This window comes from Drosophila mauritiana, chromosome 3R (assembly GCF_004382145.1).
Source record: "Drosophila mauritiana strain mau12 chromosome 3R, ASM438214v1, whole genome shotgun sequence".
NCBI lineage: Eukaryota > Metazoa > Arthropoda > Insecta > Diptera > Drosophilidae > Drosophila > Drosophila mauritiana.
The window spans coordinates 20,631,179-20,657,535 of record NC_046670.1 but is presented as its reverse complement, the minus strand read 5'-3'; the positions used below and the strand labels follow the sequence as shown (position 1 = coordinate 20,657,535).

General features: G+C 45.4%; 9 protein-coding genes and 2 long non-coding RNA genes across 12 annotated transcripts; 4 read left to right on the top strand and 7 right to left on the bottom strand.

Annotated features, from left to right (window-relative positions):
• The first annotated feature begins 53 nt into the window (after positions 1-53).
• Positions 54-2,546, top strand: LOC117144820 (synaptic vesicular amine transporter). Its single transcript, XM_033310202.1, has 6 exons — positions 54-252; positions 314-889; positions 1,103-1,704; positions 1,771-1,987; positions 2,053-2,177; positions 2,240-2,546. Exons 1-6 carry the CDS (start codon positions 54-56, stop codon positions 2,330-2,332), a joined length of 1,812 nt encoding a protein of 603 aa, XP_033166093.1. The 3' UTR covers positions 2,333-2,546.
• A 1,924-nt stretch (positions 2,547-4,470) lies between these two features.
• Positions 4,471-5,506, top strand: LOC117144821 (outer dense fiber protein 3-like protein 2). The gene is made up of 4 exons (XM_033310203.1): positions 4,471-4,580; positions 4,640-4,858; positions 4,919-5,105; positions 5,177-5,506. The coding sequence occupies exons 1-4, from the start codon at positions 4,562-4,564 to the stop codon at positions 5,439-5,441; spliced, it is 690 nt and encodes a 229-aa protein (XP_033166094.1). The 5' UTR covers positions 4,471-4,561; the 3' UTR covers positions 5,442-5,506.
• A 694-nt stretch (positions 5,507-6,200) lies between these two features.
• LOC117145825 ((E3-independent) E2 ubiquitin-conjugating enzyme UBE2O) lies at positions 6,201-11,578 on the top strand. Of its 2 annotated transcripts, XM_033311626.1 has the most exons (10): positions 6,201-6,623; positions 6,783-7,045; positions 7,106-7,310; positions 7,494-7,749; positions 7,809-8,203; positions 8,261-8,550; positions 8,607-9,495; positions 9,555-10,524; positions 10,590-10,808; positions 10,863-11,071. In XM_033311626.1, exons 1-10 carry the CDS (start codon positions 6,201-6,203, stop codon positions 11,069-11,071), a joined length of 4,119 nt encoding a protein of 1,372 aa, XP_033167517.1. The 2 variants fall into 2 exon arrangements, with proteins under 2 accessions (XP_033167517.1, XP_033167516.1); XM_033311625.1 differs by having other exon boundaries at positions 7,809-8,550; positions 10,863-11,578.
• LOC117145827 (spaetzle-processing enzyme-like) lies at positions 11,541-13,425 on the bottom strand. The gene is made up of 4 exons (XM_033311629.1): positions 13,035-13,425; positions 12,459-12,851; positions 12,048-12,375; positions 11,541-11,990 (listed from the first exon to the last, which is right to left on the bottom strand). Exons 1-4 carry the CDS (start codon positions 13,108-13,110, stop codon positions 11,567-11,569), a joined length of 1,221 nt encoding a protein of 406 aa, XP_033167520.1. The 5' UTR covers positions 13,111-13,425; the 3' UTR covers positions 11,541-11,566.
• A 4-nt stretch (positions 13,426-13,429) lies between these two features.
• On the bottom strand, positions 13,430-15,404 carry LOC117145828 (spaetzle-processing enzyme). Its single transcript, XM_033311630.1, has 4 exons — positions 15,233-15,404; positions 14,482-14,874; positions 13,936-14,245; positions 13,430-13,873 (listed from the first exon to the last, which is right to left on the bottom strand). The coding sequence occupies exons 1-4, from the start codon at positions 15,306-15,308 to the stop codon at positions 13,450-13,452; spliced, it is 1,203 nt and encodes a 400-aa protein (XP_033167521.1). The 5' UTR covers positions 15,309-15,404; the 3' UTR covers positions 13,430-13,449.
• Positions 15,405-15,753: 349 nt separating this feature from the next.
• On the bottom strand, positions 15,754-17,193 carry LOC117145829 (spaetzle-processing enzyme-like). The gene is made up of 3 exons (XM_033311631.1): positions 16,995-17,193; positions 16,255-16,852; positions 15,754-16,161 (listed from the first exon to the last, which is right to left on the bottom strand). The coding sequence occupies exons 1-3, from the start codon at positions 17,143-17,145 to the stop codon at positions 15,765-15,767; spliced, it is 1,146 nt and encodes a 381-aa protein (XP_033167522.1). The 5' UTR covers positions 17,146-17,193; the 3' UTR covers positions 15,754-15,764.
• Positions 16,156-16,943, top strand: LOC117145831. The gene is made up of 2 exons (XR_004459736.1): positions 16,156-16,295; positions 16,359-16,943. It is a non-coding gene; the product is annotated as an uncharacterized LOC117145831 (long non-coding RNA).
• Positions 17,194-17,565: 372 nt separating the features above from the next.
• LOC117145826 (eukaryotic translation initiation factor 3 subunit D-1) lies at positions 17,566-19,840 on the bottom strand. Its single transcript, XM_033311628.1, has 4 exons — positions 19,501-19,840; positions 18,743-19,378; positions 18,375-18,667; positions 17,566-18,298 (listed from the first exon to the last, which is right to left on the bottom strand). The coding sequence occupies exons 1-4, from the start codon at positions 19,697-19,699 to the stop codon at positions 17,744-17,746; spliced, it is 1,683 nt and encodes a 560-aa protein (XP_033167519.1). The 5' UTR covers positions 19,700-19,840; the 3' UTR covers positions 17,566-17,743.
• A 153-nt stretch (positions 19,841-19,993) lies between these two features.
• LOC117145830 (GILT-like protein 2) lies at positions 19,994-21,006 on the bottom strand. The gene is made up of 4 exons (XM_033311632.1): positions 20,869-21,006; positions 20,640-20,804; positions 20,198-20,491; positions 19,994-20,138 (listed from the first exon to the last, which is right to left on the bottom strand). Exons 1-4 carry the CDS (start codon positions 20,929-20,931, stop codon positions 20,034-20,036), a joined length of 627 nt encoding a protein of 208 aa, XP_033167523.1. The 5' UTR covers positions 20,932-21,006; the 3' UTR covers positions 19,994-20,033.
• Positions 21,007-21,504: 498 nt separating this feature from the next.
• Positions 21,505-22,529, bottom strand: LOC117143298 (GILT-like protein 3). Its single transcript, XM_033307903.1, has 3 exons — positions 22,242-22,529; positions 21,758-22,066; positions 21,505-21,691 (listed from the first exon to the last, which is right to left on the bottom strand). Exons 1-3 carry the CDS (start codon positions 22,467-22,469, stop codon positions 21,578-21,580), a joined length of 651 nt encoding a protein of 216 aa, XP_033163794.1. The 5' UTR covers positions 22,470-22,529; the 3' UTR covers positions 21,505-21,577.
• Positions 22,530-24,026: 1,497 nt separating this feature from the next.
• Positions 24,027-25,572, bottom strand: LOC117143960. The gene is made up of 3 exons (XR_004459622.1): positions 25,415-25,572; positions 25,253-25,305; positions 24,027-25,177 (listed from the first exon to the last, which is right to left on the bottom strand). It is a non-coding gene; the product is annotated as an uncharacterized LOC117143960 (long non-coding RNA).
• Between the last annotated feature and the right edge of the window lie 785 nt (positions 25,573-26,357).

Genomic DNA, 26,357 nt, shown 5'->3' with positions numbered 1-26,357 from the left:
GAGAGCCATATGGCAGCCTAATTTGGCGCTATCTGTGTGCCGTCCAATTAGCCATGTCGGAGAAATCGAACCGCGCTCAAATACACTCCAACTCCCGATCGGAATCCCAGAACCAGGCGGCTGTCCAACTGAATGCCTCGGGCAGACGCAGCTCCACTCCATCCGGAGCCAATGGCTCCTCCAATCGCTGCCTGATTGCCGTGATTGTGTACCTGGCCCTGCTGCTAGATAACATGCTGCTAACCGTAATTGGTAATGGCCAAATCAATTACAGATAAGCGCGGTAATAAACGATAATTTTCGCCAATTTCAGTGCCCATCCTGCCGGATTATCTGGCCAGCCTGGAGGCGGACGCGTCGCCCGCGGTTGTGCTGAGTCTGGAGGACACATCGTCATTCTCGAAACTCGGCTACCGGTCTGGAGAATCGCCAGGCGGCGGACATCCTCAGCTGTATATCTCCAAGCATCCGATTCCGGGCAAATCAATGGTTAACTTCACACTCCTCCAGCTGTCCACAGAAGCCACAACCACGACCACCAGCATCACCACAACGGCCACATCCCCGCACAATTCCACGTCCATGCAGTCGCCGCCAAATGGCCAGTCGGGCGGCACTAATGTCACTGAAATTGGGCATGGGAGTGGGCACAAGAGCAGGAACAGGAAGCTGGCCTCCGGCAATCCCCCCAACCACGACAACAACAGCAACAACAGCAGCAACAAGGAGCTGACCTTGACGCAGGAGAATGGCTCCATCGGCCTGTTGCTGGCCATGAAGGCCCTGGTCCAATTAATTTTCAATCCGATTGTCGGCAATGCGTCCAGCAAGTTTGGCTACCGCCTTCCCATTGTGGTCGGCACCTTCTTCCTGCTCATCTCCTCGCTGGGTAAGTGGTCTATTTTGGGGGCATTGATTGGTTTTCCAATTGGGAGACACCATCAGACGGATAAATGAATATAGGAAAAGATAACTTTCCATTTATCAGTTATTTAAACAAATTTTGATAATTCTATGGTACTTTATATTGTATTATATTTCTATATTTTATATTAAATGCGTAATAACGATATACTCAACTTTTTCCAAACTTACCTTTCAGTTTTCACCGTTGGTGAATCCTACTGGGCGCTTCTGGTGGCCCGGGCTGTGCAGGGAGTGGGATCCGCTTGCATCAACATATGTGGCATGAGCCTGGTGGCCCAGCATTATCCGGAGGAGGCACGTCGTTCCAAGGTGATGGGCATCATCCTGGGCAGCATCGCATTGGGTGTGCTACTGGGCTATCCATTCGGTGGAATTCTGTATGACCTGATGGGCAAATCGGCGCCGTTTATCATTCTCTCCACTCTGATGTTCCTGAGTTTGGGCCTCCAGCTCCTGACCATGGATCTGACGGTGCAACCGGAGGTTGTGGTGGAGGATAGACCCAAGTGGCGAACGCTGCTCGAATGCAAAATGATCCTGGCCATTGTGCTGGCCATTTGGTTTTCCACCTCCACAATGGCCATGCTGGAGCCCTGTCTGCCCATCTGGCTAATCCAGTATCTAAAGCCCAACAAGTGGCAGCTGGGCACCGTTTTCATTCCAGACTCTGTTGGCTACTTTGTGGGCACGAACTTCTTCGGCAGCATTGCCTACAAATATGGTCAGGTTAAGGTGTCCTGCATCAGTTTGTTGCTGGTGGGGGTAGCCTCTATTCTGGTGAGAACCCTGTTTTTATAAAACCTGAATTGGAAATATGTTGCATATATATTATTTACTTTGCAGATACCCAGTGCTACAACGGTGGCCCAACTATTGCTGCCCCATTTTGCCTTGGGACTGGGTATTGGAGTAATCGATGCGGCATTGGTTCCACTCTTGGCCACCTTTGTCGATGCAACACTGGCTCAGGAGGATCAGGGTGAGGCCAGCAGTTCCATGTCCAGCTACGGAACAGTCTATGCCATCCAGCAGACCTCTGTCAGTCTGGCCTATTGCTTAGGTAAGTGGATATTGTTTTTTTTTTTTTTTTTCTTAAAAAAAAGTGTATTTTTATCATCTTTATAGCTCCCCTGATTGGCGGTGAGTTGGCCCAGACCTTTGGATTTGCTTGGCTGATGCGCATTGTTGGCATTTTCAATATGATTTATGGCCCAATACTGGTCTACTTGCACCAGAAATACGATCCAAAGGTATTAACATTTTTTATATTGTCCGATTAAACTTCCTCTATTTATATGTTTTTATTTAACAGGCCCTGAGGGAACAGCATAATGATATGCTGCTCCAAAGCAGCGGGCGGGGATCTAGGTATAAACAACTTTACAACTCCATGGATGTGGAATAAGCTGTACTGCCCAGTTGTCCAGCAAAATCGTAAGCAACCTTGAGTGTCCAAATTAGGCGTTCCTTTGGCTCAATAAAGCAATATATCTGGAGCTGATTTTCGTAAACCATTTGTTTTTCCGATAAAATTCGAATCTCCTATTAATAAAATCACTTTGCCATGTCTTGAAGTAACTTAGGTTATTATGATCAAATTTTCCCATTAAAAAGAATTACGTAATTATTATATTAATTTAATTAATTAATTTATTTGTGCTTTATCCCTTATATATATATGTACATTTCATTAAAGCTAATGGTATAATTAGGTATTTACAGTGTTTAGCTAAGGCTTTCATCTGAAATATTTATTAATTATGTCTAGTTGACCTGTTTTTAGTTTTTTGTATAACAATATTTATTATTTATTAAGGAAAACAAGGGAGAAGAAAAACCTTAATTGACTTACAACTAACTTAAAAAAAAACTAAGACTTGAAACAAAAGATTGTTAATATTGTATTTTTTGTTGAACTTTTTGTACACCTACTTTTATATGTAGGTACTTAGTGTTTGTGTAATAAGGTAAGTTCATTATTAATTTTAACAGCTTGTTTTGGCATATTTGAAGTTTTTTGATATGAGTTTGAGCACATCTACCCCAAACAGGTGACCCATACATTAATATTGGATTAAAAATTGTTTTAAAAATTATGATCTTATTGGATATTGATAATTTAGATTTACGATTTATTAGAGGGTACAGTGTGCAAATAATTTTATTAACTTTCATAATTGTGTTGTTGATGTGGTATTTAAATGTTAGTTTTTTATCAAAAATTATACCCAAATATCGAATGTTGTCAACCCATTGTATTGGAGAGTCTAGTATTCGCAACTGTCTATCAGGAAGATAACGAGGTTTCCTTCTTTTTGTAAAAAATATAGCATTCGTTTTATTAGGGTTAATTTTAATTTTCCATTTTTTGTAATATATGTCTAATTCATTTAAGTAACTCTGCATGGATTGATTTATCTCGCTGTACGAGAAACCAGCACTGTAGACAGCGGCGTCGTCAGCAAACAGTGAAAGTACACAGTTTGTAGCTTGTGGAATATCGTGTGTAAAAATATTAAACAATGTAGGTCCTAAGACAGAACCCTGTGGCACACCTGCATTTAAAATTCGTCTAGCAGATTGACTACTGTCCAAATTAACGCTAAAGTATCGATGTGTCAAAAAATTTTGAACTATTTTAATGAGGTATATGGGAGTTCCAATCATCTTTAGTTTGTGCAACAGTCCGTCATGCCATACAGTATCAAATGCAGCCTCAATATCAAGTGTAACCAGCCCTACAGATTGTTTGGATTGGATACTTTCTTTAATATAATTTCTTAGTTTTAAGGTCGGCAGTATGGTATTTAGACCATTTCTAAAACCATACTGTACCGTTGGTAGTGTGTTGTGTATGTCCAAAAATTTCACCAATCTCAATTTAATTAATTTTTCCAGAATCTTGGACAAACCGCTTAATAGGCTTATTGGTCGGTAGCTTTCAGGGTTATCAGGAGGTTTTCCTGGTTTGAGAATTGGAACTATTTTTGCTATCTTCCAATCCCGTGGGAAATAGCCTGCCTGAAGACAGTGATTGGCAATGTTAACAATATGATTAATGGCGCTTGTAGGAAGGTTTTTCAAGGATATATTAGGTATTCCATCAATTCCAGGAGATTTTCTAGTATGGAGAGCTTTTACAATTGAAAAAACCTCTGGATAAGTGACTCTACAAATTTCTGCGATGTTGTTTGGGGTTTCAGCTATAGATTGTAAAGATATTTTGACTTGGTCAATTGTATTTTGGTTTGAATATGAATGTGTCAGATTATGCTTCAGTTGAAAGACATCAGCAAGAATATTCGCTTTTTCTTTTCCAGAAGCGTATATTTCATCAGCTTTACTTAGACACGGAACAATTTGTTTTCTTTTTTTAATTGCTTTGGTTATATTCCAAAAGGGTTTGCTGCATTTATCCAGCTTTTTTTATAAATGGGTTTTGTGTGAGGGAATTATGGTGCTAAACCTTTTCCATAACAAGTGTGCTATGGCTCTGACTTCGAATGGAGCTGCGAGGCTGAGTTCTATGAAAGCCTCATTCTGCTACTGGAATCCTTTCGGCCAACACCTAAATATTAGGTTCTAAATTTTCAAAAAAGGTTTTTCTTTCTAATATTGCACAAAAGTAACTAAAATGGCGGTGCGACCTTTTGGTGAGTGAGATTTCATGAAATTGTAATGTGGTGAATAATGTACTACATGCTTTTCGAAGGCCCCGGACCCGGCGTCTACATGCTGCCCCCCACTGTGGGCTATGATAAGCATGACAACCGCAAACAGCGGTTGCCGCAGTACTCCTTCGGCATGCGCACCCGTGCTCCTGGTGAGGATCTGGGTCCTGGTCCCGGGGCCTACAAGGTGGACAAGTTGACACGGTATGGCACGAGCAAGGGGTTGGAGTTCTCGATGGCGCCCAGAACCAATGTCATCGGTAAGATAACTTGTTAGTACTGAAGATAAGGACGTTTTTGGTTAAATTGCTTCATCGCAGACAAGCGAAGCAGTCCCGGTCCGGGAGCACACGATGTCCATAATAGGCCATTCTTCAAGGGGGTCAATGCTCCTTCCTATTCGATGGGCCTACGAACAGACTTTAACTTCAAGAAGGATGGTCCCGGTCCCAATGCCTACAAGTACGAGGTCAATGCAGTTCGTCCTGGAGTCCCGAGCTATAGCATGTGCGTATTTCAATCCTACAATAGTTATTCCTTTGCTAAGGGGCTTATTTTTGTTTGTATCTGTATCTCAGGGGACTGCAAACCAAGATTTTGAACAAGACGAATTCTCCGGGTCCGGCTGCATATGGCGGTGGTGATATCAATGTCAAACTGACACGTGCTCCGATATACTCGATGCAGCCGCGCACCACTATTCCGGGCGAGAATGTCGGACCTGGACCCAACTACTACGACCTAATGTACTATCGTCCTGGCAAGAGCGGACCGGGCTACTCCTTCGGTGTGCGACACCACCAGTTCGCTCCGCCCATGATAGTTAGATGTGACAACATGTAGACCAAGTGCAATATTAGAAGAAATATGCCTAAATTTTTGTGAATAAACAATTATTTTTATACCAAGTTTCATTGTTTATGGAAAATGCTTTACGGGGTTTAAAATGAGATTGAATTTGTTTAACGCAATGAGTTGCCTTTATTATAAATAGAGGGGAGCATTTTGATGCTAATGCGCCTATAAAAATAACAAGCTTATGTGATCCCTTGGCTCTGTACATGTCTGAAATCCAAGTAGTCCCTGAACAATGTGTCAAATTAGCATTTGAAAATAGAAATTTTTACATTACACTATTATATCAACGTAACGGTGAGTTACTGCCTGCAGTCAACAACACGCATTAATATTTTACGGAATTGAGAGGAACTGATTTTTTATTAACGCTCTTTAAGATTTGTATTTAGACGAACCCTTTTCAATTTCGCGGGCAAATGCTCAGCTGGTTTTCTCTTAACAGAGCGCTGTTAGCAAGATAATGGTTCGAGTGCTCACTAAAAGGCACTGGAACTCGAAACCATTGATTTTATCTAACTCCGGTATTTTTCAGTCACAAAATTCTTTTTTGCCTGTTTTATTTATAGTCTTTCGAAAGAAGTTGGCGAAATTGTCCAAGCAAATTGATAGCTTGCTCCAGTCCGTAAATTATATGTGTTTTTGTGTGTCAGTGGCTCGTCGGGCATATTAAAGCATTTGTAATAATTTGAGAATTCGCCACGGCAAAGTTCTTGCCGTCCATGTTCCCAGCTTACGATTGGTAACATGATGAGCGATGTGGCGGGTGCGGCCGCTCCAGGTGGTACGCCAGGTCAACCGCAGCAGGAGCAGAAACAGTCTTTGGCGGAGTGTGCTCCGCGTACACCGACGCTGGCGAATCCTCCATCCTCACAGGAGCTGGGACGGACCCCCAACCAGGAGTGCCGCCATAACGCAAATTCCCACTCCCGTCGATCGGGTGGTGGTCAGGTGGCATCGAGAACCCAGGGTAACACCGAGTCCCAGTTCTTCTTCGAGGACGAGGTTTTCCGCATCGATCGCCGCGGTCGCGTTCATTTTGGCGTGGTAACCGCAACGACCGAGTTATATTCCTCCTCCGAAGAGGACGATGTCGATTCGCTGTCCAAGGGCGAGGTGCGTGTGGCCTTCTATCTGGATAGCAAGGAGATGGTGCACACGGAACAGTCGGTGAGTAAACTCCATTGAGGTTATGTAAGTCTCAAGGTCTCCAAAAAAATTACTGTTTTCACAACTGTTTTGGGTTTGCTCTTCAAGTTCTTTTGACACGTGTTTGTTTGCTTCTTTTCTTTTGTTCCATCGACATCCCACCATTTGGCATATACACAGATTGGTCTGGCGCATCGCACCCTATTGCCAGGCGATGTGGTCCGGAGGCGTCTGCCAGGAGAAAACGATCTGGCTGGCCAGGCGGGCTACGTGCGGGATGTCAATGTGCGCGCCGATGTTATGGTAGTGGGCTCCAGAATGGTCATTAAAAATGTGCCCGGTGAGAGACTGCGTCCGATATCCGAGTGGAACCTTGATATGCCTGTCTGCATGGACACCTGGTTAGGCACCACCATTGGCGTTGATGAGTGCGCTGTGCTCAAGTATGTTTCATATTCATTTCAATCAACTCGGGCAAACATAATTTTCAATATTTTTTGCAGATCGTCCAATGGTGCCCGTGTGGAAATCACCTCCAACGATTTCCACAAGTTTAAGGATGCTGTGTCCGAATGCTCCCGCGCGGTCTTCAAACCGAATGTCTTCTTTCCAGGAAACATTGTAATCGGTCGCATGCCGCCCCCGGATCGTGTCAAGAATCTGACCCCGGAGATTACCCATCCCTTAACTCGCAAGAGTCGTGCTATGGTAGGAAGATAGAAATCCTTTATAGATTTTTAGTCTCAGATGGACCGATTGTATTACTAGTTAAGCTATTATTTTATGTAGCATTCCTTTGTCATGGTAGATTAATCACTTTTTTACTTAGTAATTTAACTTAAGAAAGCCCTCCCATACTATCGCTAATTGAAAATAACTTTATTTATCCAGTACACCGTGGAGTCTGTACACACTGCATCAATTAATGTGGCTTGGTCCTGCCGTGCAGGTAATGGCACGGGCAGTGATGACACGGACAGCGATCCTCTAAGGGAGCCAAAGACCTTGATCAAGGGTGAGGAGCTGAACAAAGTCGAGCCCATTAGCCTCTATGAGTCCTACATGCATCAAATGCACGAACGATTCTACCTCAAATATTCAAAATGTGATCTATTACTTAAATACGCCGACTGGGAAGATGAACAAGGTAGGATATTAACGGTTTAGGTTTATAAATGTATATATATTGTATTTCACGTATTACAGCGGAGAAGTACATCCCCATTTATCGCTCCCAGAAAAAAATGCAGCGCAAGACCAGCAAACTGAACGCATCTGCTTCCACTAGTGGAAATGCTCGCAGTGTGCCAAAGTTCCGCCGCATGTCCAACAAGTTCAGCGGTATGCGACTGCCTCGACCGTCAAGCGACCAGACTCACAATGCTTGCAAGTCGTCTAAGCGCAGCAAAGAGGATATGTTGACATCGGGGGATGAGGATGAGTTCGAGGAGTTCATGCAGCCACTTGACCATTCGATGACTGCCGAAAAAGAATTGGAGGTTGCTGAGCACGCACTGTCTCCGTCCTCTGCTACCACAGCTGCAGACGGTGCCGCCGTCCAGGCTCCCAGAATAACGATGCGATCTGCTAAGAACCGACACGTAAAGAAAAAAAAGCGCTATGTCAAGAAAACACTTTCTACGCCTTTTCCCAAAAAGGAAACGACTCCCAAGGATGGCGATAAAATCGTTGTGGAAACGCTGGTCATTTACAGCTCGGTGACGGTCGTCTGGCAGGATGGCACGGTGGAGCCAGGCATTAACTCCACCCAGCTCTATCCGATCCATTATTTGGACAACCATGAATTCTTTCCCGGTGATTTTGTGACCAAAGCCAACGAGATCAGTACGGGAGCCACAGACTACGGGGTAATTCAGTGCGTGGACCACGATGCACGCATAGCCAAGGTCATGTGGTTCAATATCTACACGAATGTTGATAATCCAATGTGAGTGCACTTTTGTTTTTAGCTATATAAATTCTAATTCCATGTATTTTGTTTAGTCCTTTATGCAAAGGATTGGAGGAGCTGAGCGTTTATGACTTGAAGGATCACTCAGACTACCAGTACCGACCCGGCACAATGGTGATCCGAGTGTCAAACTTTACGGGTGAGGATGTTAACTCAACTGCTGGTCAGGTGATCGACAACTACCCTGATGGTCGGCTGCGTGTTTGGTGGGCAAAGGGCCATATCACAATGTGCTACCCTCAAGATCTTTTTGAGATCACCCAAAAAGAACTGGATGAAGATGGCTACGGATCAGATGGATCCGTAGACTCGTGGGAGACGGAATCGGAAAACAGCCACATATCGTCAATGGACGACGAGGAGGGCATTCTTACGGGCATTGACAGAGCCACAGACGCATTGAGAATGCTAGAAAAGATGTTCCACGTTTTACATCCCAATCGCAAAGCGGAAGTGTTTAACGATCTGCTGGATGTGTACAAAAATTGCCGAGCCTTAGACCGTTTGCTAAAAACTAACTTTTTCGACGAGTTTCACTTCCAAGGCATTGTAGCTTGCAAGCCTATTACCTCTAAAGTTTGTTCTGACAGTGCCACCCATGACCGTGCGGAATCGACCCCAGAGACGTTGGCTGCCGTTCCCAAGGAGTCATCAACGCTCCAAGCTGAATTGGAACCAGTTCTGATGGATCCGTCTGTTCAGTCATCATCAAGTCCTACTAAGCGAAAATCATCTACGGAGATGGATGAAGTTCTATGCAAAAAGAGCACTGATGAGATCACGGAGAAGCTAGATAACCAGGTGGAGAAAGCAGAGGTAATAGAAGATCCCCCGTTAGTGAGGAAGTATCGCAACGAGTACAACGAAATGTTCGCCAACGCACGTAAAAGCATTGCAAAAGCGATTGAAAATCATACTAAGGTAGGAGTACTGCAAACAATAAAGAATTTTATTTTTTACCCCTTATCCTTTGCTTTTAGAATGATTCTGGCGTACACTCTCGCGGTGAAATCACCTCGGATGAGTCTAATAATCATACAGAGAGCGAAAATAAGGTGGACATAAAGCATCCCACAATAAATGTAATGGATGATTTGGAAATTGAATTGGTTGCAAGTCGAGATGCTGACGTCTGCGAAGTCTTCTGTTATTTGATCAAGGATCAAATGGCCAAAATTCGTAAGACGGTCGCTGTGACGTTGAGCAAGTCAAATGACAATTCCAAGCAGGAGAACGAGCATGTTAGCGATGCAGAGGAAGCTATTGAGGAGCTCAGCCAGGTAGCGGAACCAGCCAATAATGCTGCTACCCAGTGCAATATAATTTCGGAGAACGAAGCTATGGAAGAGCCATTGAATCTCAACGCGCTTTCCGAGTCACTGCCGGCTATTGACCAGCCAGGTCCCATGGCCTGCTCCTCACCATCTTGTTCAATAATTCCAGACACGCCCTCCATTGACGAGAATCGTTTCCAAGTGCTGCCCAATGCACCAGCCGCACATCATTTTATTAGCAACCTGATTACCCCTGCCAACAAGGCGCAGTATCAGCGAGCTGTGCAGCGGGAATACCATATGCTCAAGACCTCGCTCCCTAACGGAGTTGTGGTACGCGCCTACGAGGATCGCATGGACCTAATGTCTGTAATGATGGTGGGTCCCAAGCGCACGCCCTACCAGAACGCTCTATTCTTCTTCGACTTTCAATTTGGACGCGACTACCCGAAGAGTCCGCCGGTGTGCCACTACATCAGCTACTGCACGGATCGTCTCAATCCAAACTTATACGAGGGTGGCAAGGTATGTGTGTCGCTACTTGGCACATGGATGGGACGCGACAACGAAGTGTGGTCAGCCAGCAGCACCATGCTCCAGGTGCTCGTCTCCATACAGGGACTCATACTGGTCGATGAGCCTTACTATAATGAGGCGGGCTACGAAAAGCAAAGAGGTAAAGTGCTGTTTCTATTCAATGCCATAGACTGCACTTAAAATTATTTCGCCATTTATTTTTAGGCACCCAACTGGGCAATGAGAACTCTCGTGTCTACAACGAGATGGCCATCATAAAAATAGCCCACTCCACGGTGAAGCAGTTGACAAATCCACCGCTCATCTTTCGCAATGAACTGATTGAGCACTTCAAGGAGTTTGGCCCTGAGCTATATGTCCGCATGCTGGCCTGGTCAGAGTATTCTCTTGAGGCACAGCGTCAAAATGTAACCAACATGAAGGGTGAGTCCGCCAATTACTCAGTTTTGCGCGATGATTCATAAACCATTCCCTTAGACATGTCTGTGGACCACAAGGTGCCTTGCGAGCTACCCGAATTCCCGCTGCTACCATGCAGTCGAGGCTTTTGCATAGCGGTCAAGCGCGTTTTGAGCCAACTTCAAAGCGAGCTGAATGCCTTGGGAGCCAATCTGGTTACGAGTGAACGTAATGGCATTGCGACTGGAATTGGCACTGCCCCGCGCGCTGCTCCGGAGGAGATCTGAGTGCCACTCGTCCTGCCCAGCGTATGCCTGTGAAAATGGTGCCTATCAGAAGAACCACAAGACTTTTGCCGCCTGCGTTTTGGAAGTCTGATCTGGCCCCAAGTGTTTTATAGCTCCTATCTCGAATCTCGAATTTCTCTCCGCTCGTATTGCTGGCAAACAGCCTTTTAGTTAAACAAAATGTTCTAAGATTATTGGTTATTAGTTCAAAAATCATATAAAGCTGAATTATATATAGCGCGCAACTAAGCATAAATTGTTGAACGGATCCGCCTCATGTAATGTCAGCGAGTTTTACTTTTGTTGTTAGGCCAGCTAACAAATAAAATGTAATGTTTTGTTGCGAATAATGTGAACGCTGGCCTACGCGAATATTTGTAGGCATTCCACTAGAACCTAGCTTAGTTAGTCCAGCCCTCGTCCAATCAGCACCATGTACGTAATATTGTAAGCTAGCCAATGCGAGAAATGTGAATAAACTAGCAATTTTATTTATTATGCCTCCAATTTCTGCTGTATCCAATCGATGAAAGCCCCCGTGCGGGTATAAACGCCTGGCCATCCACCGAGGCCGCACTGCTTCGTGCCGTAGGAGGTAATGCCAGCGATGTAGAATACGTCCCGACCGCCTGTCGATATGGACACCATCAAAGGACCGCCAGAATCACCATCGCAGGTATCCATACCCGCCATGCCGCCGGCACACAATTGGGATTCATAGAGTTTCACCTTGAAGGAGGTGTACTTTAACTGGCAATTCGTTCGATTCATAACATTGACGGTCAACTTTAGCTTGGTCGGACTTGGCTGTCTGTTTTCAGTGAGGCCCCAGCCGGCCACATCCATGCTGTAGTCTACGAAGTTGTTCTGGATCAGATCGACCGTGGGCAGGCAAATGGGGCGCACGTAGTCGGTGTAGCTGGTGAAAGAATAACAATAATGAAGAAGTTGTGGAATACTCTTACATCCCACTCACCTGACACTCCTTCTCAGACGCACCAAAGCAATGTCATTCTGCTGGTCTACGGAATTAGGCACGTATTGGTCATGTACGATGCCCTTCTCCACCTCGATGTCGATGTGGCTTGGCGCGCAGATGCGCTGTCCGTTCATCTGGGTGGTGCAGTCAGGATCGGTACGAGTGTCCCACTCCCCCAGGCGAACGCTGTGCAGGACGACACCGGCCTTCTCCAGCTTCCGGTTCGCAAGGCAGTGGCCAGCTGTCAGGACGTAGAGGGGGTTGAGCAAAGTCCCGCCACAGTTGAAAGTATACTCATTTGAAGATGTCGACTTGTTGACATCAACTAAATTATACAAACAAAATCGTTTATAGAGGAACTGGTACTAAAATGATTAAATTATAACCAGGTATTTTACCTCAACTCACGTTTTCTATACTGCAGCAATACCATCCACGGAAATTCCCAGATGCTAGTGTTGGTGCCCCCGAAAATGCGATCAGCGAAGTGGAATCCACAGACGTCGTTTCCAGGCAGAACATTACCAGGCTGCTGATCATTTCCTGGCAAATGCGATGGCTCCGGCTCCTCGACGTCGATCCGTTTGCTTCGCGGGCAGCAGACAAGGGTGCTGTTCACCTGACCCTCAGCCCGGTTGTCCAGCCCGCATTGACTCTTGGAGAGGAGGAGAAGCTGGGCGGGAGTCTGTGGCTCTGTCGTCAGCAATTCAGCGAGGAAGGGGCAACTGGTGATGTGGATGCACTGGCCATGCTCATCGCTCTCCAGGGGCGTACAGCTGCCAAAGGTGATCTGTGCCGCGTCTGCAAGTGAAAATCGATGCTGTCTTACCGGTTCTCAGCAAATACAAAAAGATAAAGATATTCCTAAAAAGTATCTACACTTTAACTGCTGCACATTGGAGTCATGCGTGTTAAAATATTTCAAAATTTTAAGCGGATCCATTCGAAAACGTAGTTTATGGTTGGCAAGGGCAGCTCACCCACCTGAATGTTGGACCCATTCGGAAAATGCCATGATCACCATTAGCAATACTAGAAAATTCCATTCCGTGGAAGCCATCTCGATACCCCAGAACCCAATCTGATACTGACCAAGCTCTCCGGCACATCTGCTGTCTAGATCCGGCAGTGAATGTGATTGTCAAGGGTATATCTGCGGTTGAGTGCGATGCATATTGCAACAGAGATAAATGAGTTTGAGAGCTTTTCCTCTACTTTTCAATTAGAATATCGGAAACTACGTGGGCTAACTACTACTAGACATTGCTGATCAATTGACAGAAAAGTGGTTCGATATTATTACAACCGGTTGTGCTCGCAAAACTCGACAGTGTCGATCTCATGTGAATTGATTAACCCCCAGTATCACACGGTTATCATGTATTTAAGTATGTATTTATCATGGCTCCAATTTCTCCTTTATCCAATCGATAAAGGCCCCCGTCCGGGTATAGACGCCGGGCCATCCCTTGAGGCCGCAGGGCTTCGTGCCGTAGGAGGTGACCCCGGCGATGTAGAAGACATCCCGGCCGCCTGTTGATATGGGCACCATCAGGGGACCGCCGGAATCGCCACCGCATGTATCCACGCCCAACTGGCCGCCGGCACACATCTGAGAATCGTCCAGTTTCACCTTGAAGCTGGTGTACTTTTCCTGGCAACTCGTTAGGTTCCAAACGTTGACGGTGATCTTCAGCTTGATCGCACTTGGCTGCATGTTCTCGGTAAGTCCCCAGCCGGCCACATCCATGCCGTAGTCCACGAAGTTGTTCTGGACTAAGCCATCCGTGGGCAGGCATATTGGACGCACGTAGTCGGTGTAGCTGTGGGAGAAAAAACAAATAGCATGTCAGTGGAATAATTGAGGGATCTCTGGACCACATACCTAACACTGCTCTTAAGGCGCACCAACGCAATGTCATTACGTTGGTCCACGGAATTGGGGGCATACATCTCGTGGATGATGCCCTTCTCCACCTCGATGTCGATGTGTTTTGGCGCACATATGCGCTGTCCGTTCATCTGGGTGGTGCAGTCAGGATCGGTACGAGTGTCCCACTCCCCCAGGCGAACGCTGTGCAGGACGGCGCCGGATTTGTCCAGTACTCGGCTGGCTAGGCAGTGTCCGGCGGTCAGGACGTAGCGCGAGTTGAGCAACGCACCGCCGCAGTTGAAAGTGTAGGTTTCAGAAAAAACTGAAAGGATAATGAGCGTTTGCAAGGATTGTACTTTGATTAGATATGAATAATAGCATAATAGCCTTGCAAATATTGTATATGCGTTTTCTTATAAAAAGCCACAACTTTTCGATGATCCCAATGTGATTTTCTAACTGATTTGAGTAAGTGATTAAAGAATTATTATAGGTGACCTCGTGAAACAACCTTCCTATAAGAGATTAAAATAGAGCCTGGGTAGGTAATCTACTCACGTTTTTTGTACTGCAGCAATACCATCCATGGGAATTCCCAGAGGGTAGTATTGGTGCCCCCGAAAATGCGATCAGCGAAAAGGAAGCCGCAGACGTCGTTTCCAGGCAGCACATTGCCCTGCTGCAGTGCATCCCCCGTCGGAGGAGTTGGTTCCGAGTCCACGATATTGCCCCGCTTGCTCTGCGGACAGCACACCAATATTCGATTCACCAAACCCTCAACCCTGTTGTCCAAGCCACACTGGCTCTTGGAGAGAAGGACTCGCTGGGCGGGAGTCTTTGGCTCCACCATCAGCAGGTTGGCCAGGTAGGGGCAGCTGGTTATGTGGACGCACTGGCCGCGCTCATCGCTCTGCTGGGGCGTACAGCTGCCAAAGCTGATCTGCGCCGCGTCTGGAAGAGAAGAGCGCGATTTACGATGCAGTCTAACCGGTTCTGAAACCAATCCATTAAAGGCAATCCATTTTACTGATGGACTTCATATCTAATATTTCGCACAACATTTCTTAGTCCGGCAAAGTATATGTTGATATTTTATATATTTCAAGTTTTCAAATACATTTTGAATATTAGTTCTCATGGTTTTTATTCTCACAATCAACAATGTCAAGTATTTATCATAGTTTTTCAAGCTTTATTTAAACTATACGCTAGCTCCATTCAGCGGATTGTTATACTATAAACTTTTGAAAGAAGCAACACTGAATCCAGTTCCTGTGAATATTGTTTGCATAAAGGACAGCTTACCCACCTGATCGTTGGACCAAGCCGGATAATGCGCTGACCACCAGTGACAGCAGCAGAAGATTCCGTTCCGTAGAAGCCATCTCGTCGCTACGGGCGCCAAGCTGATACTAACAAAGCTGTCCGGCAGTTTCGCTGTCACCGATTCTCTCCCGATGCATTGGGCGTGATTAGCAGAGGTTATCATGGGACTAGATTGCAACAAAGGCAAAAGCTAGGTGAATACGGCGGTCTTTCCCTGGCTTTTGAGCTTGGCAAACCCAACGGTGTAGTTCTTAGAAACTCATTTATGCTTAATCTTCTCTCGGCACGTTATATTTTGAACCACACGTTTTTTGAAAAACAATCTTCAGTACTTTTAAACTCATGCGTACGCATACGTATAAATTTAGTTGTGAAATGAAATTAATTGTTGATTTTCTAATCTCTTGGGATTTTCTAGGCCTATTACTTTGTAGTAGTGGGTGGGTGGATGGAACAGATGCGATTCCGACACGACACTTCTATGCGAAGTCACGCATATGCATTTTTTATTGAAATTAGGGAGCCAAATTCGCCTTGATCCATTCCAAAAAGTGGTCAATTTTTGTGTAAACACCTGGAATACCAGCACTGTAGCAATATTGTTGTCCATATGAGGCAATGCCTGCCAAAAAGACGAACTTGTCGACGCCGCTTTCCTTGATGCCCATTAGCGGACTGCCTGAGATGCCCGCACAGGTGTCCCTTTTCCGCTGACCACCGGCGCATAATTGGGACGCGGGGCGAAAGCTGGTATAGCCATTCAAACAATCAACAGGATTCCTTTTCTTGATCGTGCTGGTGATCAGCGGTTGACTGCTTTTAGTCGGATCCCAGCCTGAGACTTGCAAATTCAAGTCGTGTAGGGGAAAGTCGGCGTCCAGTAGACAAATGGGTTGGATCTGTTTCGTGTATCTAGCGGGTTTGTAAAGAAATGTCCATAAGACGAGGAGATCGGAGAAATTTCCTTAAGATGAGGAGATCAGAGTGGAGATCACTGCTACTCACCGCAGTGGGATTCGCAGTCGGAGGAGGGCGATGTCGTTGTGGTAAGTTCCGCCACTCGAAGTGAAACCCTGATGCACTGTTGTCTGCCCCACCTCCACATCCAGATGTGGCCCCCTGCTTACCGAGGTGATGCTGTCGTTATGGGACTCGCCCAGGCGCACACTCTTCAGCACCAGGTCATTGTGCGTCAAGTAGCCACCGATCACGCAGTGGGCAGCGGTCAGCACATAGCGACTGTTGATCAGCGAGCCCACACAACCCGTTCGCTGATTCCACGTCAAGGAGAGCCGATTCTCATATAGCAGCAGTACCATCCAAGGGTACTCCTTGAGCTCTGCGTTCTCGGCACCCCGAAATCCGAGCACTGGAGTCGTTTTTCCACAGGTCTGTTTGCTGGGCAAGACGTCACCCAACTCTGGGCAGCAGACATAAACCATGTGCAACAACTCGCGTCCATTGGGGTCCAGGCCACACTGCCTGTTTGCAAACACATCTTTCTCCGCCTGGGTCATGCCCCGGGGCTTTAGGATGTTCATAAGCGGCGAGCAGCTAACCAGTCTGGTGCATTTCTCCTCTTTTTGGCAGCTTGATAACCGAACTATAAATTACAAAAAGAGGTACATGTAAGCCCCGAATTCTGAGTGTATTGACTTTTACAATAAAGTAAATATTATTTTTTATTTTTATAATTCATGGGGACAATTATAACTTCCCATGCAAAAATCATTTCTTCTGCTTACCACACTCAGCCAAATGGATGAAGAAAATGGCCTGAAGAAGAACCAAAATATAAACTTTATGTCTGTCCGACATGCTAGACGTTTGAATCCGATCTGCCACCAAACATATAGATTTAAATATATCAACGAACCATAAACTGTATGAACTCATAAATTCACAATGACGCACGGAAATACCCTATTTATTTGCGATAATTGAGCTCTATGGCATTCCCATGCTCGGACAAATATTATTTGCTATTCTAACCACATATTTTGATTATTTCATTCGCGTAGTGTACATTTTCCATTGAATCCATTTAATGAATTTGGATGTCCTTGTGTAAGCTGCTGGTCCGGATCCGCACTCACTGTACCCAGTGCCCAGTGTACAGCCTTTGTAGGAAGACCATCTTTAACCGTCAGAGTTCGAACAATGATTAAATCTTAACTAGATGCCCAACACGCACAAAGTCCGCTTATTATCAGAATCCGGGATATGAATCAGTCATTTACGTACAAGACCGCGCTGTTTCAGTGGAAGTGATAAAAAGTACCTGGCATTAGACCTGGACCAATGAAAATTCATGTGTTGTTTCGCCCTCTGTGATTTACTAGGAAATAGCTGAATTTAAATCGAATACAAATGCTTAAGCTAGGGCCTATAACATGACCTTTTCCTTTAGAGGACATCAGTTGTGGTTATTCTTAGCGGGTTGTGGCTGAAGAGCCCAAGACTGGAAGGGATGCAGGAGTAGGGGGCGTGGCGTCTAAATCTTGTTGTGCGCGTAGTTGTAGACCTGCTGGAAACCTTCGTCATCGCCCTCGCCATCGTCCGAATCATCGGAGTCGAAAGTATTGTCTGGGATGTCGTACAGACGGATGATCGGCTTGTTGGGGTCCTTCATGATCAGGTATTTGCCGTCCTTCTGCTTCATCACCAAATCGATGATGCACCTCAGAATTCCCCAGGCGTTGTCCATGCTCAGGTTGATCTGAGTGGCAAACTCATGCGGCTTGAACTGCTGCGTGCCGAGGATGACATGGCGCGAGTGATCTCTCGGATTGATACGCGACACATAGCCAAGCTTTAGCTGATCGGACCCGGCCAGTACGGCCTGCACAGTCCACTTGGCCAGCTTGCATGCGTTGTTCCTCAGCTCGTTGGCGAGCACAGCACCGCGCTGCGTGTCCAACTTTTGACGCCATTCCACGCCATTGGCCAACTTCGAGTCCCACTCGTTGAGTGCCTTGATAGTCATGAACTGCGGCTCGCCGCTGGGCGTCTGCAGGACACCATCGTGCTCGCAACGCGCCACCAGGACCTTCAAGTAAAATACAATAGTTTAACATAATATAGCAAAAGATTCCGGCTTTAAAGTTGGATTATGCAACACTTACAATGTCGCTTCCGAGCTCCCACTTCTTGTAGCGATAGCCCACGCTGGCGACTTGGATATCTTCGTCCTCGCTGATGAAAGGGTTGCTTTCCTCGAACTTGTACTTGGGTTCCTGGTCTCCAGTCTTAAGCACCTGCTGGCTAAAGTTGTGGTTAATGAAAGTGGCCTCGATGGCCAGGTTGCGGGGGGAGTTGCATGAGCTGTCGTCGTCGGTCGGTGGTTCCACGCTGCTCTCGTTCACGGTCAGCAGGTCGAACTCGGTGTGGTCACGCTTGTCCATGAAGACCTTGTCACCTAAAATAAAGTTACAATTATTATTTATTTATATTATTATTATTATTATTATATTTCGTATTTCATTAAACATACCAACTTTCTCGATGACAATATCCCAGGAATAGTTCGAGCGCGTAGAGCACATGATGGTGGCCAGGATGGCGTCCGTGGCGAAGACGTTGCCGACGGTCTTGGACAAACGCCGGATGACGGGATCGTCTGTGGTGGTCACCGTGTGCACGATGCGATCGATCTTCTGCAGCGGCTTCTCGTTCTTCACATTGATGCGGTCGTAGGTCTTGTCGTAGTACTCCAAAGTGCCGCAGGTGACAATATCGACGCCCTCCTTGATGTTGGGCAGCGACAGCTTGATGAGTCGCGGGAAGTCCATCTCCTCGATGGATGCCCAATCGGCGCGCACGGCCACCGAAGATTCGCGCATCTTTGGTGGTGGTCCGCGATGACCGAACTTCTTGCCCATGCCGCGACCATGACGCGGATCGCGGGCCTTCACATTCTTGCCGCTGAGCGTTGTCATGCCGTGGGTATTGAGGCCACCGCGGGCATTCCTGCCGCGACCGGAACGCGAGTTCCTCATGTTGCGGAACCGGCCGCGCTGGTGCGGCGGCTTCTGGACGCGGGCCGTGTCCACCAGGTGGAAGGTCGTCTCGTCCTCCTCATGGTAGTACGAGTACTGGTTGCCCGTGCCAAAGCTGGAGGCGTACTTGTCTGCAAATGGAATACAAACACCAATATGTTAGCAACAATATCTTTGCCACGACACACCTACCTAACCTCACTTTCGGCGGCTAGTATTTTGTGGGTCGGTTTTTGCTGGGGATTAAACTCACTCTGGTACTTCTTGTCGTTGCTCGACGTGTTCGTCCAGTCGCAGATCTTGCCCAGACGATCGTTCTTGCTGAACGGCTGGTACGGCACATCCTTGAACGTATCGGGCAGTTCGCAGGGACCCCAGCCCTTCTCATTGAACTGCACGGTCGGCTTCTCGAAGCTCGGGAACTGCGCCGCGGTGTTTATGGTCTCGCTCATCTCGCGCGTTTTCCTGGTGCTCAGTCTGCAGTCGGCTATTCGGTCTATATACAGCGATTTTCCAGAAATCAACAAAGAAATGTGGAAAATTCGTATCGTCGCGTGTTGCGAAAATAGTTGAGTGGGACCGTTGCCGCGTTGAAATATACCACCGCCTAAGAAAAATACTTAAAAATGTAGCGCATATTTAAAGGTCTGGCAGCATGCTGTCATAGATGGCGCCACTGCTGGGCGGGAAAACTAAAAATTCGATCTATTCCATTTTTAAAACGTGATTTTACGTTTTAATATTTAATGTTTTAATAAAAAATGTATTGTAAAATGAACACAATATTTATTGACAATTATTTAGCTGCTTATTGAACTTTTCCTTATACTTGGCGCAAAAAATGGCATCAAAATGATCAGTTAAGTTGGCTGATAGATCCGCGTTGTAAACCTAAAAACAAAAAAAGTAAAAAGATAGATTTCATGATTTTCTTTTGCATTTAAACTCACGTTATCCAGAGCTACGGCTGGCACTCCCTGAAATGAGACCTTGGCCGTTTCCTTGCCGTACTTCCTCAGAATGTCGTTCACCTGTCGCGTTCTTTTGCAGTTTTTGACATCGCCCACGTCGATTTGATAGTGGTCAGCGCACTTATCCAGCCTGTTCTTCTTGCCCCTCATCATGCAGGCGATCAGCTTGAGGGATTGGGCAATGTCATGGTGCTCCAGTATGCAGGCATGCCACGCATTCAATTCGCACTCCATCACTCCGTGCTGGCACTCCACATTTCCGTCATCGTTCGTCTGGAGGAGATTAAGCGAAGTTTAAGTGCGGATTAACGCTGATTGACACTATAAAACTCCAAATTGAGCTGCTTTTTGCAGTTGTACTATCAACTAGTTTAAGCTACTAAAAATTAATAACTTTATCTTTCAAAAAACTAAAACCCACCATGGCATTTCCATAAGGAACCAGCGTAAGATCAGTGAACGGAAGTCGATCCTGGCGTACCATCGAGGGATTGAGCTGCGTGGTCACGAACTCCATGCAGTAGGGACACAATGCTTCGTAGTACAGGGTGATCGCCAGTCGGTCAGCTTGCGGACCTCGCAAACGCTGCAAAGTCACGATCAATGGAGCGTCGCAATTCGGATTCAGTCCGCTCAACTGGGTCACTTACCCTTGGCGTGGCCACGCCCACCCATCCCAGCAGCAGACACACAAAGACAGCCGCCCCCCTCATGACAAATTCAGTTTAATCCCGAGCTGATCTTGAAATATTCGGCCGCTCAACGCCAGCGAACGCTCGACACTGAAATAATTCCTGGACTTGTTATGCGCAGCATTGTGACTGCGTTTCGTCAAATTCGAAGCGGCCAGTGGCGTAGTCCTAAAATGCTCAAAGGGGGCTCCAAAATCATATTAGTTTGAAAATTGATTGATTTATGTTGGAAAAGAAGGTTGACTTTTCAGTTGTTTTGTTATTTATAATTTTCCTGTAATAAATCCCCTATTCAAAAAATTAATATAAATAATTAGACAGATGCTGTTATTAGTCCCCCTGTTCGACGCCCCTGCTGTCAACAAGCATTTCCCCTTTGTGAGCCGACTGTCCGAAACGAAAGCCATGAAAACCTCAACTGATTACGGAAAACTAACTGAGCAGCGGCGTTTTAATCTTATTTTTAGACCGCCAGACAGCTGTTTCTGATTAGAATCTGTATACAAAAACATGCCTGATAAGCTGATATATATACTATACACATGTAAATTTATATTGGCCCCAGGTGAGTCAGCGAGTAAGCAAACGCTCCAGTTGGTTATAACTATTGGTTTATTGGTCTTGGAACATTGAAACAGTTAAATTACTCAGTAAATTACATGAAAGTTTACAAAATTGCGGAGCAAGTGGGCAGTTTGATGTTGAACTTCTTCAGATACTGCCGACAGAAGTGTCTTTCGAAGTTGTTGCGATTGCTTCTCTGATCGTAAGGATCAAAGTCCTGGGAATTCGAGGGTAGTGTTAAGTTAAGTCTGGTATTTGAGCAGGTAGCTGGTTGGTTACTCACATTCTCGATCACAATGGTGGGCACAAAGGAGATGCCCAGCTTAAGGGTTTCCTTGCCGTAGGGCGCTAGTATATCTGGTGTGGTTCGCGATGCCTTGCACTCCCTGGCCTTGCTGACGTCCGCACCCATGCTCCTCGAGCACGAGTCCAGCTCGTTCGAGTAGGAGCGCAGCATGCAGTAGATCATATTGAAGGCCTTCCGGATGCCCAGGGTCTCAATAATGCAGGCATGGAGCGCATTCAGTTCGCACTCATCCACGCCGTGCTGACAAAATACTTGTCTCTCCCCAGTGGATGTGTTGTTATAGAACTGCAAGCAACAAATGCTGGTTTAAACCTCAAAATATATGAAATATTTCACGGTCTGCTTATGTAAATACAAATGTTTTTTAAAATGAACTGAGCATGAATTTGAAAGGAATTCTATAGGAATGACCATGAAATGTATAACATTCATATCATTTTGATCTTGACTGACGACTCACTCCCGCCTTGCCAAATGGATATAGCTTCAGATCGGTGACCGACCACCAGTCGTTGTCCTGCAGAGCATCGTACAAACGGCGCCGGATGAAGCTCATGCTGTCCGGGCACAGGGCCTCGTAGTGGATGGCCACCAGGAGGCGGGACTCATCCGGCGACTGGCCATTTCCGGGCGTGGGCCAAGCGAGCAGCGGACACAGAGCAAACAGTAGCCCAAATATTTTATTCATCGTCCGCGTTCGTTTTTCGCTCTTGGCAGCCTCACAAACCAAACACAACTGCTCTTTTTGATTTGCCCATTTCACATGCGCCGCTGCTCCATGAAAACATCTGTGACATCCACACAAATACACGCTCGCCTCCTATATATATATACGAGTATGTATATACGAGTATATATATATATATAAAATATTTGTTCTTTCTCTCCCGTTTCTCCCCCCCATCGAACGAACAATTGCTCTGCGCAAATATCGTAGCATCAACTGGTCATATATCTCTAATCTCTGTTCTCTAATCAGAGAGAACTGGCAAACGGCATGGGCTTAACCCACTGAACTCTTGTACTATCGATAAGGCAGGCAGTATGGAGTTAATAACAGTTATTAAAACGTTTGCATATATGTATGTATGTACGTATGTTTTAAGATTTAAGATTTAAGAGCTTTGTTCAGAGCGAATGCAAATAGGTATTATTTCGCTTCAAGCGAAACAAATACCTAAAATAAATATCAGAACTGAAAATTACTTATCTTATGAAAAGTCAAGTGCAGCGAGTTATCAAATGGAGGTACTAATTAAATAATGCCAGCCATTGAACTAATTGAATTAAAATGATATAGCTATTAATTAATAATTAACTATTGCCAGATAATTCTATGAAAGGCATGACTCTGCAACTAAAATAAGGTAATACCTATAGTATGTAGAAACTAAAACCTGAATTAAGCCATGCGGGATAACTTTAGAACCGGACCGGAAAATGGGTTAATGGCCAAAACGGTGCGATTGCCACATTTTGGCTGACCAGTGGCAAGCAATCATAATGAGTGTGATGGTGGGCTTATCAACAATTTAAGCGTAACAAGTTCAGTGCACCGCCATGTCGCCTGCTTGCTAATTGACAGACCGGCAATGGCTCCATTTGGCTAGCGTGCCCCTTGGAGGAGGCCGGTCCAAAACGGTGTTTTTGCTGTGTGTATTGTTATGTAGTTTTTTTTTGTTTTTATTTTGGCCCGCAAACCAGTTGTTTGTGGCGCATATATAGATGTAACTGTCGCACAAGTTGCCGGCCGAATGCCATTGACCATCGCCACCATAGCGGCCCAAACGTGATCGCAAACGTGGCCGTTGAGCAATTTCAATTTCTTACTAATTTTCTTTGGCTCTTAATTGGCCAGGAAAATGTTTGGGATTGTTGGCCAGCACTTTTATGGGCACGTCATCGCATCGCATCGCATCGGGCAGCGTGTTTTTCATGGTCAAGGTTTGCACGCAAGAATGCCTCCGGCCAAGTGCACGGTGAAAAAATGGAAAGGGATCTGGTTCAACTAGATGTGGAGCCATTCCGAGTAACATCACTTTTCATATTTGCCCATGCATATGCAATTTTCATCAACATGGTCGCATTTACATGAATATTCAGAGTGTCCTTTCTAACACTAAACGTGTTGCAGGCAATTTGGTGAAAGATCGTCAAGAGATTGATTGGCTGCATATCGATCAATTTTATTTTGTTTTATTACAATATTTTATTACAAATTAATGTAATTTGTTTGATACCAACATGTGTTTTGGGGATAATGATAATCAGTAAACTATCTAACTTGGTTCTGAGATACATTCAACTATTCTAGCAATGAAGCCGCCTAAGTAACTTTTTTTTTCGGTGCATCCTCTTATTGTTTAATGTGCAGGTGCAATTGCAACCACTGACCATCGCGGAGCTGCAACTTCCCATCAAAGACCGCTCTGCTGAAAGAGAGATGAGAAAAGCGACAGTATTTATGACGCGCCTCGTAGATTTCCGCACAATTAGTTGGCCCGAGTTTTCCGATCGTCGGCGTGTTGCAGCTGCAGTTAACCCAAATCGCTTCTTGGCCAATTGGGCCGGTCAGTCCATAGATCACAGAGACTGGACGCCAACGCTTTTGTGGCCCAGAGGCAATAGCACGGGTAACGTTTATCGACGGCCCCTCTCGATCTGAATCCAAATCGGAGTTTGAGTTGGAGTTGCAGTCTAAGTTCGTTCCAGTTTCTGGAGTCGTTTGTTGGCTTATTTTTTCGCTTCTTCTAATTTGCATTTTTATAGATTCGCCAGTTTTTCGCCGTTGTTTCGTGCTTTTGATGGTGGCGAGAAAGGGGTATTATTAGTCTGTGCAAAAGTGGGCTGCACAATGATTATGGGTTTATTGTGGGTTCTTCCAGGCGAAGCTTATGAAATTGAAGCAACCGATTTCATAGCTCAGTAAACCAAATTTTCAATATAAGTTTCTTAAAAGCAAAGAAAACCTTCCATTAATAACACTTTTTACTTCAGCGTACCTCCAATAATTTTTAATAACTACCAAGTGTATTTAAGCTTCGACTCATTTATCTTACTGCCTTTTTAGTCGTCAAAGTTTTGTGGCACTGCCAGTTCTGGTTGCAACATTTTAACCGCAAAACCAATGAAGCCGTGCCAGTCGTATTTTATTGTTGTCTTTTTTTTTGTTGATCTTGTTTAGTTTGCCGAAAACGCATTGGTCCGCAAACTTAACCCTTGTGTCGATGAAACTTTGGTCAACTACTAATAATAAGTGCTTACAAAGAGCCCATAAATATTCTCATCGAAAACGTTAAAAGAATACGCAACAGCTAATTACGATTTTGCGGAAATCTTATCTTTCTCCTTTGATTGATTTTTTCTTTTCAGCAAAGTGAAAGTTTTGCACATGGTCTAAAAATACAAGTGATGAGTTCTCGATGTATTTTAAACGCAATTAACTGAAAGTTAAAAGTAAACGTGACTCACGGTAGCTTCAGCCCAAACGAAATTTGCAAAGTGGAGATCGGGTCCGTTTGCACCTTTTGGCCCATGTTGGTGTTAAAGTCAGCATTTGGCGGCGGATTTTCGAGTAAAAAAGTAAAGAGTGGCTTTAGTGGGTCACGGTGGACCAGTTTTGCAGTTTTTTACCAGATCCCGGTCCAGGAAGAAATTTGGTTACATATCACTACTTTTCTCTTTTTCCGCTGCCACAGCCTTTCTCCGCCTGTCGTCGACCAAGCAACTGTGGATCGGTCGTATCCAAAGTGGTTCCATTGGGTACTCCGTTTTCAGCTGCATGCTGAGCAGATCCGTTCTACCGACTGCCACTTAAGCTGCCCGGAGTACTCGGCATCCACGTCTGGAGAACGTGTCGGAGCATCTAATTGTGCATCCCGAATCCCCGGCGAGCCGATTTCTTATGCAAATTACGCTGGGGTAATACCCGATTTCCGCCGCCCCATTAGCATAGTCAATTTTTACGAGGTCCCTCCAGAGAGTCGGCGGCGCATCCAAATCTGGCCTATCATAATCCCACTCCGGCTGGCATTGCCTCATCGTTACACATTTCTCGGGTATTACATGATGATGATGATGAAGATGGTATTCATCAGCGCCTTGGCTCGCGTGCAAATGCTCTATAAAGAGTGCGAATGGTTGGCTGGCTGGCAATCGAATGCCAGATGCTCTGCGGTCTGCAATGGGAATCGCTTGGAGATGGTTACCATGAGATTGGACCTCTAAGTTGGTTCAAACTGCCAGTTGAACCACATTTCAATTGTTTTCAGACACTTGGAATGGCGCCTTTTGTTAAATAGACTCATAAGAGGTGGTGATGGCTTTGGAACACCACCATAGCCTTCAAGTAAATTCCTAATTGTCTTTAGTTATATCACTGTGTATATTGATTATATTATATATAAAGTTTCAAAAGGCTCACCATTCCAACTTACTTGCTCAAAAATATTTCTGCCGTGTCATCCAATTCCTCGAATTAAAACTTGTTTTGTATTTTCCTGATGATCCTCTGAAAATTGGTAAAAATTTCAACATTTTTATAAATTTTCCTGTTCAACATTCCTGTTTATATGTC

Coding starts and splice junctions, on each gene's coding strand:
- LOC117144820 (XM_033310202.1), top strand. CDS start 54: ATGTCGGAGAAATCGAACCGCGCTCAAATACACTCCAACTCCCGATCG. Junction 253..313: donor CATGCTGCTAACCGTAATTG/GTAATGGCCAAA, acceptor CGCCAATTTCAG/TGCCCATCCTGCCGGATTAT. Junction 1,705..1,770: donor TGGGGGTAGCCTCTATTCTG/GTGAGAACCCTG, acceptor TTTACTTTGCAG/ATACCCAGTGCTACAACGGT.
- LOC117144821 (XM_033310203.1), top strand. Junction 4,859..4,918: donor GCCCAGAACCAATGTCATCG/GTAAGATAACTT, acceptor GCTTCATCGCAG/ACAAGCGAAGCAGTCCCGGT. Junction 5,106..5,176: donor GGAGTCCCGAGCTATAGCAT/GTGCGTATTTCA, acceptor TCTGTATCTCAG/GGGACTGCAAACCAAGATTT.
- LOC117145825 (XM_033311625.1), top strand. CDS start 6,201: ATGATGAGCGATGTGGCGGGTGCGGCCGCTCCAGGTGGTACGCCAGGT. Junction 7,311..7,493: donor CTCGCAAGAGTCGTGCTATG/GTAGGAAGATAG, acceptor TTATTTATCCAG/TACACCGTGGAGTCTGTACA. Junction 10,525..10,589: donor GGGCTACGAAAAGCAAAGAG/GTAAAGTGCTGT, acceptor ATTTATTTTTAG/GCACCCAACTGGGCAATGAG.
- LOC117145827 (XM_033311629.1), bottom strand. CDS start 13,110: ATGGCTTCCACGGAATGGAATTTTCTAGTATTGCTAATGGTGATCATG. Junction 12,376..12,458: donor ATTGCTGCAGTATAGAAAAC/GTGAGTTGAGGT, acceptor TGTATAATTTAG/TTGATGTCAACAAGTCGACA. Junction 11,991..12,047: donor CGTCTGAGAAGGAGTGTCAG/GTGAGTGGGATG, acceptor TTCTTTCACCAG/CTACACCGACTACGTGCGCC.
- LOC117145828 (XM_033311630.1), bottom strand. CDS start 15,308: ATGGCTTCTACGGAACGGAATCTTCTGCTGCTGTCACTGGTGGTCAGC. Junction 14,246..14,481: donor ATTGCTGCAGTACAAAAAAC/GTGAGTAGATTA, acceptor TTATCCTTTCAG/TTTTTTCTGAAACCTACACT. Junction 13,874..13,935: donor CGCCTTAAGAGCAGTGTTAG/GTATGTGGTCCA, acceptor TTTCTCCCACAG/CTACACCGACTACGTGCGTC.
- LOC117145829 (XM_033311631.1), bottom strand. CDS start 17,145: ATGAGTTCATACAGTTTATGGTTCGTTGATATATTTAAATCTATATGT. Junction 16,853..16,994: donor CATCCATTTGGCTGAGTGTG/GTAAGCAGAAGA, acceptor TGTAATTTATAG/TTCGGTTATCAAGCTGCCAA. Junction 16,162..16,254: donor CGACTGCGAATCCCACTGCG/GTGAGTAGCAGT, acceptor CAAACCCGCTAG/ATACACGAAACAGATCCAAC.
- LOC117145826 (XM_033311628.1), bottom strand. CDS start 19,699: ATGAGCGAGACCATAAACACCGCGGCGCAGTTCCCGAGCTTCGAGAAG. Junction 19,379..19,500: donor CAACGACAAGAAGTACCAGA/GTGAGTTTAATC, acceptor TTCCATTTGCAG/ACAAGTACGCCTCCAGCTTT. Junction 18,299..18,374: donor GGGAGCTCGGAAGCGACATT/GTAAGTGTTGCA, acceptor TTTTACTTGAAG/GTCCTGGTGGCGCGTTGCGA.
- LOC117145830 (XM_033311632.1), bottom strand. CDS start 20,931: ATGAGGGGGGCGGCTGTCTTTGTGTGTCTGCTGCTGGGATGGGTGGGC. Junction 20,492..20,639: donor TTCCTTATGGAAATGCCATG/GTGGGTTTTAGT, acceptor AATCTCCTCCAG/ACGAACGATGACGGAAATGT. Junction 20,139..20,197: donor CAGCCGTAGCTCTGGATAAC/GTGAGTTTAAAT, acceptor TTTTGTTTTTAG/GTTTACAACGCGGATCTATC.
- LOC117143298 (XM_033307903.1), bottom strand. CDS start 22,469: ATGAATAAAATATTTGGGCTACTGTTTGCTCTGTGTCCGCTGCTCGCT. Junction 22,067..22,241: donor ATCCATTTGGCAAGGCGGGA/GTGAGTCGTCAG, acceptor TGTTGCTTGCAG/TTCTATAACAACACATCCAC. Junction 21,692..21,757: donor CCACCATTGTGATCGAGAAT/GTGAGTAACCAA, acceptor TCGAATTCCCAG/GACTTTGATCCTTACGATCA.